General features: G+C 40.7%; 1 protein-coding gene across 5 annotated transcripts in view; it reads left to right on the forward strand.

Annotated features, from left to right (window-relative positions):
* Positions 1-14423, forward strand: part of SUGCT (succinyl-CoA:glutarate-CoA transferase) — a 1290705-nt gene that overhangs the window by 250020 nt on the left and 1026262 nt on the right. For all 5 annotated transcript variants that reach the window (XR_015878901.1, XM_088476062.1, XM_088476065.1 and 2 more), the window contains one exon: positions 11321-11464. Coding sequence is in view for 4 of the 5 variants with exons in the window: in XM_088476062.1 (XP_088332188.1) it covers positions 11321-11464 (144 nt within the window). In the remaining variant the exon portion in view is untranslated. The remainder of the gene's footprint in view (positions 1-11320; positions 11465-14423) is intronic.

Here is a 14423-nt window from a genome sequence, read left to right on the forward strand (position 1 = left end):
GTGCTGCCTGTGTCATTTATCAAGGGGCTTCTGCCTCGTTTAGGGGTGCTTTCCCCCCAAGTGCCCCCCCCAAATAAATAAGTCAAAGTGTTTATTTTTTTCTTGGTGTGTGCATTAGCCACACTTATTGTCAGCAACACAGCTGCGCAGGGGTGCTACCTGTGTCGTTTATCAAGGGGCTGCTTCCCCAGTTTTAAAATAATATATATTTTTTGTGTGATTGTGTGCGGTAGCCGCAACTTAGCTGCGCTATAATTGCTTGGTGACACTGCTGTAAGACTGCAGTGAGTATGGAGGACTGTCACATGACAGGAGAGCAGGATCCACATACCAGTCTTGTAGCTGCTGGCAGCAGTCATGATGACGATGCAAGGCCGTCAACGTCATCTACGAAGGCCGATGTCCCAAGGCTTAAGTCAGGCCATGTAAAATCAACTTTTAACCTGTTAAAGACTAAAAATCTAAAGCTAAGTCCGCTTTAAAGAAACAAAAAATTGCCATACACTACACAAAGTGGCAAGGAAAGTATAATGCCTTGGCCTTTATTTATGACTGGTGGTTCTAGTTGTGATGATTTAAGCCCTTCTGCTTGTAGGAGAGGTACAAAAAAAATTAAAATTGTCTCAGAAAAGTCACAGATCCCCGAGGAGAGTCCAAGTGTGTCCACGGTTGCCATGTGTGAGCCTGACCTTTCTAATACTGTACTTGAAGAGGCTCCTCCTTCCACCATTTGTGTGCCCTCTGCAAATGTGGGGATGAGCAGCACAAGTCAACATGCTGACATAGAAAATGAGGATGCTTCTGTGGAAGTGCACTAGGACGATGAGGAGGATATTTACGTAGTTGGCGATAACCAGGATGATGAGAATGTTGTGATAATGAGCATGTTGATGGTGAGGATGTTTGTATAAAAACTGTAAATCAAGCAACAGTTGTTGCCCATGGTGGGAAAAATCCCATTGTTGCCATATCTGGGCAAAGGACCAAAAAATCCACTTCTCATGTGTGGAATTATTTCCTCCCAAATCCAGACAACCTTTGCCAAGCCATTTGTAACCATTGCCATGTAACAGTGGGAAGAGGTAAGGACTTTAATCATCTAGGAATCTCCTCCCTTTTACGTCCCTTACAGCACATTCATCAAATTGGAAAGGGTATTTCAAATTCTGAAATTTGGGGACACAAAACCGAACAACAATTAGTCCGGAGTCACCTAGCTGCTCCCTTCTATCTGGATCTAAGTGCCTGCAATCTCCACCACCAACACCTGCATCATCATCAACATCCTCATTGGTCATTAGAAGTAGTCCTGCATCCAATTCAATAAGAATGACTGACTCCTCTCTATCCGTGGTTCCTCAGAAGGATTCTTGAGTGCTTTGCCTGTTGCTGCAGCTGGGGGTGGATCTTCATCCCAGAAAGGGACCAAGAACACTACTACTAGTAGTAATTTAAAAAAAACAATTGACTATTAACCAGTTCTTTATTATTATTGTTATTATTATCCTTTGATAGAGGAAGTAAGTATAACAGCTGTCACCCAGTTTCACAGCGGATCACTGACGCCATGATGGCTGTACTAGTATTAGATGGTGAAATAATAGAAAATGAGGATGATAGTGTGGAGGAAGTGCAAAAGGAGGATGAGGGGGAAATTTGTGTCCTGATGAGGATGTTGTTTGTGTAAATCAGCCACCAGTGGCAGCAGTTCTTGCTCATGATAGAAAGAAAGCAGGAAAAGCCACGTCTTGGGTGTGGAATTATTTTAATCTAAATTCTGACAACAGTTGTGAAGGCATCTATTCCATTTGTAAAGCCAAAGTTAGCAGAGGAAAGGACGTTAACCATCTAGGCACCTCCTCCCTGTTATGTTATTTGCAGTGAGTTAATGCAATTTGTATAACAAAATTATAATGATTTGTAAATTAATAACAAGCAGTCCAGTATCAGCTACCAGCAGTTTGGACTAGCACATGCAATCTCCACCACCAACGCCCTCATCATCAACCTCCTCCTTAATAATTGAAGGTAGTCCTTTCAAAAAATGTTTTGTGGGGGCCCATACAAACCAAGGAGTTCAGCCACTAAAGTGTCAGTCCTAGTCGCTAAAGTGCTTGGTTTGTTAAACTGTGCATGTCCTTTTTAATATCCCACATAAGAGTGGGTGGGAGGGACAATTCCATCTTGCACTTCTTTTCTTTACATTTTGCACAACTTGGGGCATTGCCAACTGACATTATTATAGTTTATTAAACTGCCATCCTGTCTGCCACTGCTGTGTGGCAATGTTTCATAGATGTCCTATATTTTTTTAAACTGCCATGCGTTTGTGCAGCTGCGCTGTTGCTTACTTTAGCCAGCCAACTTGCTGCAGCCTTTGGCCTATATTGGAGAAAAATAGTGACATCAATATTGTGAGCTGTGAGGTGGTTAAAAATGCATGGAAATGCCTGAAAATTAATGTTATTAAGGTTAATACTACTGTAGGAACAAAAACAGGCCCAAATTATGTGGTTTTAGCTGTTTATATTATTTTTTGGAAAAAATACAGATCTAAAACCAAAACAAAAAACAAAACACCAATGATAAAGATCCAAAACCAGATCCAGATCCAAAACACAAGGAGATACAGATCCAAAACCAAACCAAAATACAGGGGTCGGTGCACATCTCTACTTTTTATCACCATCAGTTTGTAACTAGCAATATAGCTGTTATGCCGTTGATATCCGCAGGGGCTGACTCATCTGTTGGTGCATACACATTATCATCAACTTCTAGGTTTTGAAATCCAACGTAAATGGTGCAGTGCCAGAAAAACACTTTTAAAATGTATAAATCTTGCAGCGTGTCTGAAGGAAAATCATTTCAAAAGAGGACACTCCTTTACACTATTGCTAGTGGGTTCTTCCTTACTTCTCTTCCTGATACTACAACTGGTAGGTGCAGAAATATAAATAATGAAAGCCCAACACTACTTATCCCCGCTATTAGCATATAGTACCCAACTGCCTTGGCCTTCTTCCATGACACTTTGTATCTGTACCAATGCAGTGCTGGGAAGGGGATGTAGTCAGCATCCTGGCATGTGGGATGCTGACGGTCTAAATACCGGCCCCGAAATCCCAACAGGTCAGGATTCTGGTACCAGAATCCTGACCGTTGGCATCCCGAAGGTAAGTATCGGGGTGTTAGAGGGAGGTTAGCGTTAGGGTGCAAGGTTAGGGTTAGGCACTGGGGAGGGAGGGTTAGGGTAGGGGTTAGGAAATCACTTACTGTTAATTGCTATGAGTGTCGGGATTCTGGCTATTGGGATGCTGCTGTCGGTATTCTGACCAGCAGCACCCCGACAGCCGGGGTTTCATACCCAATCCCTAGGAAGGGTGTGCTATAAAATGTTGGCATTCGGAATGTCAACATGGACTTTATGTAAACATGTCGACACGATCATAATGTCGACATTGTGCATGTTGACAAACCAATTTTACAGTGTAAGAGCCTTAACCGCAGCCTAAGACTAAACTTAACATTGAGATAATGACCATGTTGAAATTTTGAATGTGGACATTCAGGCCATGTTAACATAATGACTACATACCTGCTGGGAAGGAGGTGCAATGGGTTTTACTGCAAGTAACTGTAATAACAAATAGTCTACTGTATATGGGTGTTTTAATGCAGTTTTAAGGATGTCTTTCATACGTGTTGGGTACATTACTTAGACTGTCAAAGTTTACATATTCAAAGCTTAAACACCATAATGTCGACAGGTGCAATACTTAGACTACCAATTTTTAGACATGGGCTGTATATAGACAATCAATATGTAGACAATCAAAATGTCAACAGGAACAAAATTTAGACATGTTCATAATGTAGATAATATTTAGACAGGTTGAAATGTGGACAGGGTCAAAATGTCGACAGTCAAAATGTAGATAGAGTCAAAATTTAGACAGTTAAAATCAGTGGCGGCTCCAGAGGTGGGGCTGCAGTGCAGTCCAAAATTCAAATAGGGGAGCCACACCAACTGCCATAGAGTCCTGGCCGGTGATGTTTGGCAGCGTTTGGAGTGGCAATTGGTGTGGCTCCACTGTTTGAATTTTGGACTGCACTGTAGCCCCACCTCTGGAGCCGCCCCTGGTTAAAATGGAAACAAAGCAGAAGATTCACAACCAAAATGTAGACACGGTCAAAATGTCAACAGTCATATGTTGACAGTAATAATAATAAAACATCACATCTACCACTAAAAGTCAACTGCAGCAAAATAGTAATTTTTATTTTTTTTTAAATAGTGACCCCCTCCCCCATATCCATAACCAGCCCTGAACCTCTGCTTGGGCTGGTGTGGGAAATTCGGGGGAAAAAACAGAGTGGCAAATCTCCGATTTTCTTATAACCAGCACCGTTCTGAACGAGCAGGAGGGCTGATGCAATAGCGGGGAGACACACAAGTTCAATAATGAACTGATCTGCAATCGAGCTGCGTTTATGTACGCAGTCGCTTAGATTTGCAACCGCTAGTCGGTCCTGCGGCTGCAACATATGCATATTTTCGTACAACTGCTGAGTACAAATTTGCAACTGCAAAGGCATTAACGTACATCTCTGAATCAAGCCATCTGTTCTCTTGTCTCAGCTGATTAGTTTCAACAATGATAATAATAGGAGTATGGTTTTTTTTTTTAATACATTTTTATTAGTATTTCTGTATTAGTATTTGGTTGAAAAACAATACAATACTACATATTCAACAGAAATATAGGGCATAGGTATTGTATCAGCAGTTGGACTGAAATTATTATGAATACAGACTTAACCTTGCCAAGAGAAAATAGAAGCAAAATTTGGCTAACCATTAACTATGGGATCAGATATTATTAAAACAATCCTAGGTCACAATAATTAATTACTGTATTTTCCTATCAAATGTAATCAGAGACCCAAAAAAGTACCCAGGGGTTTGGTAAAACAGAAAAGAGGATAAATTCTATATGCCAGTAAAACACAGAACAAGACAAGACAAGACAAGAGGGGAAAAAAAAAAAAAAAAGAGGAAGTAAATCCAGAGGAGGGGGGAGAAAGATATAGAGTATGGGAATGAAAAATTATCATTTGAGTTGAAGGACCAGGTCAGAGATAAATAATGACAAATGAACAAATGAACATTGGTGAAGCTTCAGAGTTTGAAGAAATTAAGATATATTTTAATATCTCGTTATATAGTGAAAGTAGAGAACAGAAGGTGAAATGAGAAATATATATATCTAATAGAGTACTAGAATGCTGTTTGATAATCTTACTGTAGCTGACGGCGTAGGTACCAGTCGGTTGATTCATATAGTTTGTAGAATTTGGATTGAGAAGATTCGTCTAAACTATCAATATATAATCCCCATTTCCGGTAGAATCTATCAATTCCAGAATGCATGTTGGGGATAGTAGATATTCTGTCAAAATATAATACCTGAAGCATTTTCTGTTGAACTTCAGCCAGAGATGGTGATGAGTGGGATATCCAATGAATTAGGATGGTCTTCTTAGCAATCGTGACAAACAGTGTGAGTAGTGGGATTAAATGCTTCCTCCGCTCTCCCAGGTCCCAATTGGACAAGTTGGCTAAAAGACATGCCAACTTGTCCGTGGTGAGGGTAAGAGAGAAGGTATTATTTAGATAGGATAGCAGTTTATTCCAAAATCTTTTAATTTTGCCACAATCCCTGAAACAATGTAAGAAATTGTCCGATGTCGCGTGATATTTTGGGCAGGAGCCTGCTTCTGTAGCAGTCATATGTTTGCGTTGAGCTGGGGAAATGTACATTCTATAGGTGGTGCGGATATGAACTTCCTATAAATAGGAGGATTGTAATATTTTTAGAGTAGAGTTGTAACGCTTAAAGAGTATTTCGGCTTCAACAAGGGTGGGTATATTTCTTATCCAAGAATTATATAATTGTTGTTTATATTTTACTGAGGTGCTATTTACTAGATCTGAATAAAGAAGTTTTAAGTGAAAAGGATTGTGAGTTAGGAAATTGAAATGAGGTTCTAAGGGATCGGATTGATTAGATATGGGCATAGCCGGAGGTAGAGAGGAGATGTAGTGATGCAACTGTAGATACATATAAAACTGGTGATTAGGCAATTGATATGTTTGTTGTAAAGTTGAAAATTGCATTAATGAGCCTGCCAGGTCAAAATCCTTAGCTGTGGTTCTCAGTCCCTTTTCCTTCCATGATGAAAATTGTAAGTTAGATAATGATGGGGGAAACTCTGGATTTCCCCAGATAGGAATATAAGGTAATACAAGATGGTTTCTTCCCATTTTCCTATTAATCTTAACCCATGCCAAATAAGTATCTCTAAAATAAATATTTGCTAAAAGATGAGTTGGGATATTCGTGGATTTAGTATGTAAGAGAGCACCTGGGGAGAAAGGGGAACACATACCAATGTTAAGTAGTGGTTCCGTATAAAAGGAGGAGCCCATTAGCCAGTCAAGAATGTATCTACAAAATATTGATAAGGAATATGATTCAAGATCTGGGACTCCCATGCCTCCACTACTGCGTTGTGGCATTAATTTTTTTGTCGCCATTCTGGGCCGTTTATTCTGCTATATAAAACGCGATATAAGGGAGTGAAGGTGTTTAATGTCTGACAAAGAGAGTGCAACCTGCACCATTTGCATAAGGTAAAATATTTTGGAAACACCACACTCTTTAAAGCAGCTATGCAGCCTAACAGGGACAAAGGCAAGAGAGTCCAAGATTCTAATAGTGTAGTTATCCTACTGATTAACGGCTTAAAGTTAATTATGTATAGTTGAGTAATACGGAGGGGATATGGATACCTAAGTATTTCAACTGTTTAGTGGGGGGTTTAAATGAGGATAAAACTGGGTCATCTAAATTAGGATGGAAGGAATCTGGTAAGTATATTATCTCAGATTTATCCCAATTGATCCTGTATCCAGAAAAGGAGCAATGATATCAGTGAAATATATGGTTTTGAGACAAAAAGGATCATGTCATCTGCGAAAAGTGATAATTTTAGGGAGATAGAACCTATCTGGATACCATGGAACAACAGGGACAGACGGAGTGCAATTGCTAAGGGTTCAATAGCAAGTGCAAATAGCAAAGGTACCTTTATTTATGAGAAAGGGGGGGATAGGAAACAGTTACAAGAAATTTGAGATTGGGAGTTTAAATATAGAAGGTTAAGGTGGTGGATAAAACAATCAGGAAAACCAAATCTAGTAATGGAGTGGAACAAATGTGGCCAAGAGATAAGGTCAAATGCCTTTTCGGCATCTAACGAAATAATGGCGCTATGGTTTTGGGAATTAGATTTAAACAGGGAAATAATAGCTGAGATTACTCGGCGGACATTCACAACTGAGTGGCGCCCTTGAATGATCCCTGTTTGGTCTGAGTGGATGATATGGGGAAGGATTAATTTAACCCTTTCAGCCAGTATTTTGGTGAGAATCTTGTAATCCTGATTTAGTAATGATATAGGCCTATATGAACCTGGAAGGGCTAAATCTCTCCCCGGCTTGGGTATTACTTTAATTATGGCCGAATTAAAATAGGCGGGCAAAGAACTTTGGGAGAGCATGTGATTAAAAGTAGAAATCAAGGTATCATAGATTGTGGGACCTAATATTTGCGGGCTTGAGATGATTAATCGCTGAAGAAACTTCTTCTACGGAGATGGGGTTAGATAAGATAGAGTTCTGTTCAGCAGATATTTGGGGATAAGGGAGCGCAGTCCAATCAACATTTCCTGTCGGTGAATTGAGTATAATGATTGGTAGAAAGAATGCATTATGTTAGCTATTTGTGAGTTGGATGTTGTAAGCTGACCGCTCAAAGTTTTAAGTGGATGAACCACCATAGGGGATCTGTTACCATTCAGAATATTCGTTAAAGGACGGCCAAATTTGTTTCCAAACTTATGGAACCTGTAGTTAACTGAAAATAATAACCTATCACCGATAGCATGTAGATATTCTTCAAAGTGTGTTTTTGCAGTATTATATCTCTGTCTATTGCTGATGGAGGGAGATTGTTTATATACCTGAAAGGAATCAGAAAGCTCTGATTGTAGCTTTATATAATCGCTTGATTGTTGTTTGCGAAAGGAAGAAACATAAGAGATTATAAAACCTCTCAAAACTGCCTTTGCAGTCTGCCAAAATAGTGATGGATTAGATATAGCATGTGAGGCATTATTTAGTTTGTAATCTTCCCACACGGATTCAAGTTTATTACAGAAGGTTACAGAGTTAGCTAGATGCGTAGGGAATCTCCAATGGCGGGAGTGGCCTCTATCTGTGGACACACGGAGATATATCCAGGCTAATGCGTGGTCTGAGAGTGATAGGGGTTCCATATCAGATGAATGTATACTGGGGAGTAGTGAATTAGAGATCAGTATGTAATCTATTCTTGAGAGGGTATGATGGGCTGCGGACAAGCAAGTATATTCTCTCTCCGTGGTATGTAAGGCTCTCCATGAGTCCACCAGTAGGAGTTTTTTGGAGAGAAAGGGGATTCCTATTTTGGTGAGAGAGTTAGATCGAGCAGAAGGGGCTGATTTGTCAAGAAAAATGGAAGAAACCAAATTGAAATCCCCACAAAGAATTAAGGAAGAATGAGAGTAGGGTAATAGCACAGCCATGAGCTTTTGAAGGAAGGGCTTGGAATATTGGTTTGGGGCATAAACATTGCACAATGTATATTCTTTATTATTACATAGTGGCCGTCTGGGTCAGAGAGTGTGGAGGAAGCAACTATCTTAAGAGATTTTTTGCACAGTATGACCACCCCTCTAGCCTTGGAGCTAAAAGGAGCTGCCGCTAAAATTGACCATCCCATCATTTGTAGTTTGATTGTTTCTTGTGATGTGAGGTGAGTTTCCTGCAAAAAGGCAATGTCTATGTGCAGTTTGGAAAGGTATAAAAGTGTCTTACGGTGTATTTCTGGGGAATTGATACCTCTAATGTTCCAGGAGCCAAGTCTAAGTTCTGTCATTACTTCTTGAGATAGTGGATGAATAGTCTTCCCCAATCCCTGTCATTCGAAAACTAAAGAGAAAAATGAAGGAGAGAGTGAAGGGGGGGGGGGTAGAACATGAGGTAATGGGAAAGACAAGACAATCACAAAAAAACAGACAGTTGTACATTGTAGAAGAACAGGTAGTAATGAGGTGTAAGAAACTCCTGAGTCCAGTCTCCCGGACGGGGTCGGGATGTCTCTATTCCCTCGTGATCTTCCAGGGGATTTTTGAAATATCATATAAAAAGAAATATATATCAACATATGTATCAACATTAATGAATAGTAAATGAACCGGGGAGCAGGGCTCCCTCGAGCTCCAAGCAACATATAGAATAATGAGAAAATATCTATCACCTAAAAATTTATCTCATTTAGATTATAATGACAATAAGCATATATAAACCTACAAAATGGAGAAATCAACACTAACCGAGTAGTAATGATTCTAATACATCTTAGTCAGAAAGTTAATGACGAATAAAAAAGAAAAATAAGAGAAGAAATGCCAAACTTAAGACATATAGATGGTTCTACTCAGGAACACCCATGAGAATCAGAAGACTCATGGATTAATAGCTTCCATCAGAAGAAAATCATTCGACCTCAGCGTGGGTTGGATATAGCAGTATGGTTAATAGTGCAGCATGTCTGGAATGCCTCAATCTGTGTTATTTACAGTGTATTGTAATGTAGTGTATTGTATTGTAATGTAGTGTATTTTTAGTGTATTGTATTCTGTACCAGGGTTTTGAAATCTTTGGATGGACGATGAACTGGTGAGGGCTTTGGTTGTCCATAAACACTGCTGTTTGGCTTAAGCAATTGGTTTCCCATAGAAGTAAAGCTGGGCACACACTATAAGATTTTGCCTAACTATGCTAATGAGTAGGCTGATTCAGACCGACCAAAACAATCCAGAAAATGGACAATATACAGCTTTCATATTACCCAATAATCAGTAAGTGCTAAACAGTCCCTTCAATTCCAAATCAACTTGTCTCCGTAGGTGAATGCTAATTAATTGGCAAACATCAGGCCGAGGTCCGTACACACTGCACTTTCTGATCAATACCAAAATGACGGGACCAATATAACATGTGCAGCACATGCTGTATCGGTCCCGCGTCTGTTCTCTCAACACTGCACTGTGAGGAAATCGCCGGGAAAATGATGGCCTCTCCGTTTCTCCGGCGATCTGCGCATGCGCAGTAGACTCTGGACACACTCTAGTGCCCAGAGTCTACTGATTCTGCGGTGGCCGGCCAGCCACGTCAGTCGGCTGCCGGCCGCTGGGGTGAGAGGAGGTGGCCCATGAACGGGGATGAACATGGGCCCCCTCCTCTCTAAAGACGCCCCGTGTGTCTGTATATGTATATGTGTATTAGTGTGTGCTTTTATGTATGTGTGACTGTATGTATGTGTATATGTGTGGGACTGTACATCTGCATGCATGTGACTGTGTGTGTGTGTATATATATATATATATATATATATGTGTGTGTGTTTGTGTGGCTGTATGTGTATGACTATGTATGTATGCACACTCCCCAAACATCCCAATTTTAGTGGGACAGTCCTGCTTTTCAAGTACTGTCCCATCCCCCCGTCCCCTTGGGCTGCAGTGTCCTGCAGGGAGGAAAGATAGGGAGCGCACACTCTGACCTGCTGTGCGCTCAAGGGAGGGGACAGCCCATTACCTGATGAAGCGATATTCACGCACCCCGCGTGACATGAATTGGGGGTGTCATCACACACCCTTTTCATGTACGCACCGAAGGCTAGCGCACAAGAACCCGATTCCTGCATACAAAATTTAGCTCTGCCGGGCCCCCAGTCTTAAGTGTCTAGGGCATCAGAAAAGCATTAATCCAGCTCTGTACACACTACACAATTATCAGCCTTACAGATACAGTCATGTTGGACCGAGAATCGCTACTCAGCTTTTAGCCATGATAAAAGAAAGATTAGTTACATCTAATAAAAGTATATAGATTTGGAATCGGTATGTAGCCGCCGGATCAAATACCGACAACGTGCTCCCAACGGGTCGAAAACCAGACACCCGGAGGTAAGTACCCTAACTCTCCCCTCCCCCTTCCAACCCTAACCCTCCCTTAGGGGTGCCTAACCCTAGCCTTCCACCCTTAGTGCCTAACCCTAACATTCATGGTAAGAATAAGTTGACTATATTTCATCAACATTAATTCAGCTTTATTACTGTACATTATAGCAAATATATAATATTACAGGATGGAAACCCTGTCCGTCCAGGTGTAGCCATGACTGATATTGCAACAGGACTGTACGCTCATGGAGCTATTATGGCTGGTTTACTGCAAAGAAGCAAAACTGGGAAAGGAATGCATATTGACTGCAATCTACTTTCGTCACAGGTAATGAGTGAATATTTATTATTCTGTTGTAATTTGACAGTGTGTTCAATAATAACGGTCTTATATAATAGTGCAACATTTGCACTAATACATCTTTTTTATTACCTCGTTCATATATATGTGCATGCCATCATTTTGGACTTTGGAACTAACCTGGTAAAATCTGTCTGTCCTTAACATTTGCAGAACTTCAAGTCCAAATGCAAATAGGCATTGTAGAAAGAGTAAAAATATAACTTTTCCTGAACACCCATAAAAATAACATCCTTTTGCAGAGAGAAAGCAACTAATGAGTATATAGCAAATGGATTATATATTTGCGGGTTGAGCAAACAATAAGCAGCAAAAACAAGTCACAATTTTAGTAAATACACTGTTACACCTGAGTATTATATGCAGAAAAAAATGAGTGACCAATAATTGCGCTCCTCTATGACAGATGTTCCAAAGATTAAATATGACACTTATTTGTCAGGATACCAACAAAACAAAACTAACAAATCAATATCCTTAGTGACATTTAGACACAGGAATATAGGAATTACCCCAAGCAGGACTGCACAGAGCTGCAGGAATTTACCACCATGGGAATCCTCCTGTTGAATGGTACGGACACTCGCCTTTGGCCACGGTAATTAATTTCCAAATCCGTACCTGCAGGTCAGGTCTGATTACTCAACCAGTGACTTTCATTATCTCCCTTGTTGTTGGTGCAGGGACTCCCACATACTAATATTTTTATTTTTATTGTTTCTTTTACCAGATTTTTATTCATTTAGAATTTTAATGAATGCTATATTTGATGCTTTGGTTTACGCAATGTGAATAAATTCCTATAAAGGTGCGTATCCACTACACGAGAGTGGAACGACTGTACGATTACAAAATTGTACTCATTCAATCATTCATCTTCCTGTGAAGTGGATATTTTGCCCACACTGAACTATATGTCGCTCAGTGCAGGCACCCTCCCTCATCCCTGAAAATGCACAACCTGTCGATATCGTCAGGTTGGCCTGCATGTTCAGGCGATGACAAATGCAGACAACGACCAGCGGGAGCGTGCATCGTTAGTCGTTGCCGGCATATTCACAGCATGATTAATGAACGATAGCGATGTTGTAATCGTTCAATCGCTCATTTTTCTTGTGTAGCGGATACTTGCCCTTTAATTACTATGTGCAGTGGTTCAATTTACACACAATATTTTATTGTGCTGTTTCCTGTCATCAGGTAACCTCTGACCTCTGAACAGCAACAATAATATTCTATGTAGATTTTCTCTAATATTATATGAGATGATTGTTCAATTATAATCAAGTTTGCTGCAAGACACTGAAGTTGAGCAGAAAGTGCAGTCTTTTTGTTGTTTATATATTGATGCTAGAACCAAGTGGGCTAAAAGACTTTTGATGTCACAACCATGTTACCCGCAATAGCAGGGGGAGGGGCAAGGTCCCAAATGTCGAACTCAAGAACTAAACATTGTATCAAAATGTAAATAAGATTTATGAAAAGTTTGTCTTCTTGTATTCCCCCTTATTAATCTATTGATATAAGGCATTTGTTTTGTAAGTTCGGTTCATCCTCTTATATATTTACATTAAACATTGTTAAAGTAGTTATCAGTTGATGTGCAACACATGCTACAAACTTTGCATTTAAGGCTGTTTAACTAAATTATTACATGATAAGCTTAGGCAGTAGTAAAGATGACAAAAGTCCAGCAGATTGGTACATTTAGCCCACAACAAATTTTATTGTGCAATAAATGAATGATCAATAACTACCCCCCCCCTCCAAAAAAAAAATTATTCCCAAACCCTTTTGTTTCAAACAAATTGAACACACACAAAATAATATCAAACAGCAATTTTATCCAATTTACTTGTTAAAGGTATTTCTGTCAGGATTAGCTTTCCTGATTTCCTGATTTGACTAGTGATGTCAGTGGGAGTGATTTTGGTTCTGATAGAGCCAAAATCACTCCAGGGCTTGCAGCAGCGAGACCCTACCGCAGGGTCTCGTCGCAAGCCCGATGGTCGCGATGGTCTTGACTGTTACTACCCACAGCTATGCGAGCGTCCAAGAGGCCGCTCCAAGTTTAGGTAGGAGGGCCCTGATTCAGAGCGAGCATTCTGGTCAGAGCCTCCGGTTCTGAATCAGGCCCTCTGTTTGAGAGAGTCTCTGTATTACAAATTGACATGTGCGTTTAAAGCGCAAACTTGAGTCAATGTCGATGCTGTCCCAGACTTCTATACAATAGTGATTTCATGAGTTCAGTAACTGGTAGTGGGCTCTGGGCCTGATTCAGAGCCGCTCGTAAGCGGCCGCTCGTTCGCTCCGAGCGATGTTCGCACATCTGCGCATGCATATGGGTCGTAATGCGCATGCACCAACCAGTCATTGCAGTCGGAAATTGTGCGCTCGCAAAATAGCGAGTGCCTGCTAATTTGAGTGACAGGATGAGGCGTTTGTGGGTGGTAACAGGGGAAGGTGCTTGAAAACGGGGAGATCCGAACGCAGGCATGCCAAACGGTCAAAACGGGCGTTTTAAGGGTGTGCATTATTAACAAAGCAGCGTCATCGGCCACGTCACTTCGTTGTCTCTTAGCCTAAACTGTTCGCATGATTGCGGTAGGAAAATCCAACCACAAGCACTGCTAGCAGTTCAAACGCCTTTCGATGTACTCGATTAATCTAATAAATAGCAGAGATGACGTATGATGCGAACGGCTAGGGGGCATCTTTACAAAAGAGTGAGCGCATGTTTCGTTTGCTCGCTCAGACATATAGGCGTCAACAGACCGCAAAGAGCGAGCGCTCAATTTAAATAGCCGGCCCCTTTTTCTGAACGACCATTCACAAATAGCGTCCGGCTCTGAATCAGGCCCTCTGTTTGAGAGAGAGGTCTCTGTCTTACAAACTGACTGTGCATTTAAAGCACAAACTTGCGTCA

Source organism: Taudactylus pleione, unplaced genomic scaffold (assembly GCF_031769625.1).
Source record: "Taudactylus pleione unplaced genomic scaffold, aTauple2 ptg000181l, whole genome shotgun sequence".
In the NCBI taxonomy this organism is placed as follows: domain Eukaryota; kingdom Metazoa; phylum Chordata; class Amphibia; order Anura; family Myobatrachidae; genus Taudactylus; species Taudactylus pleione.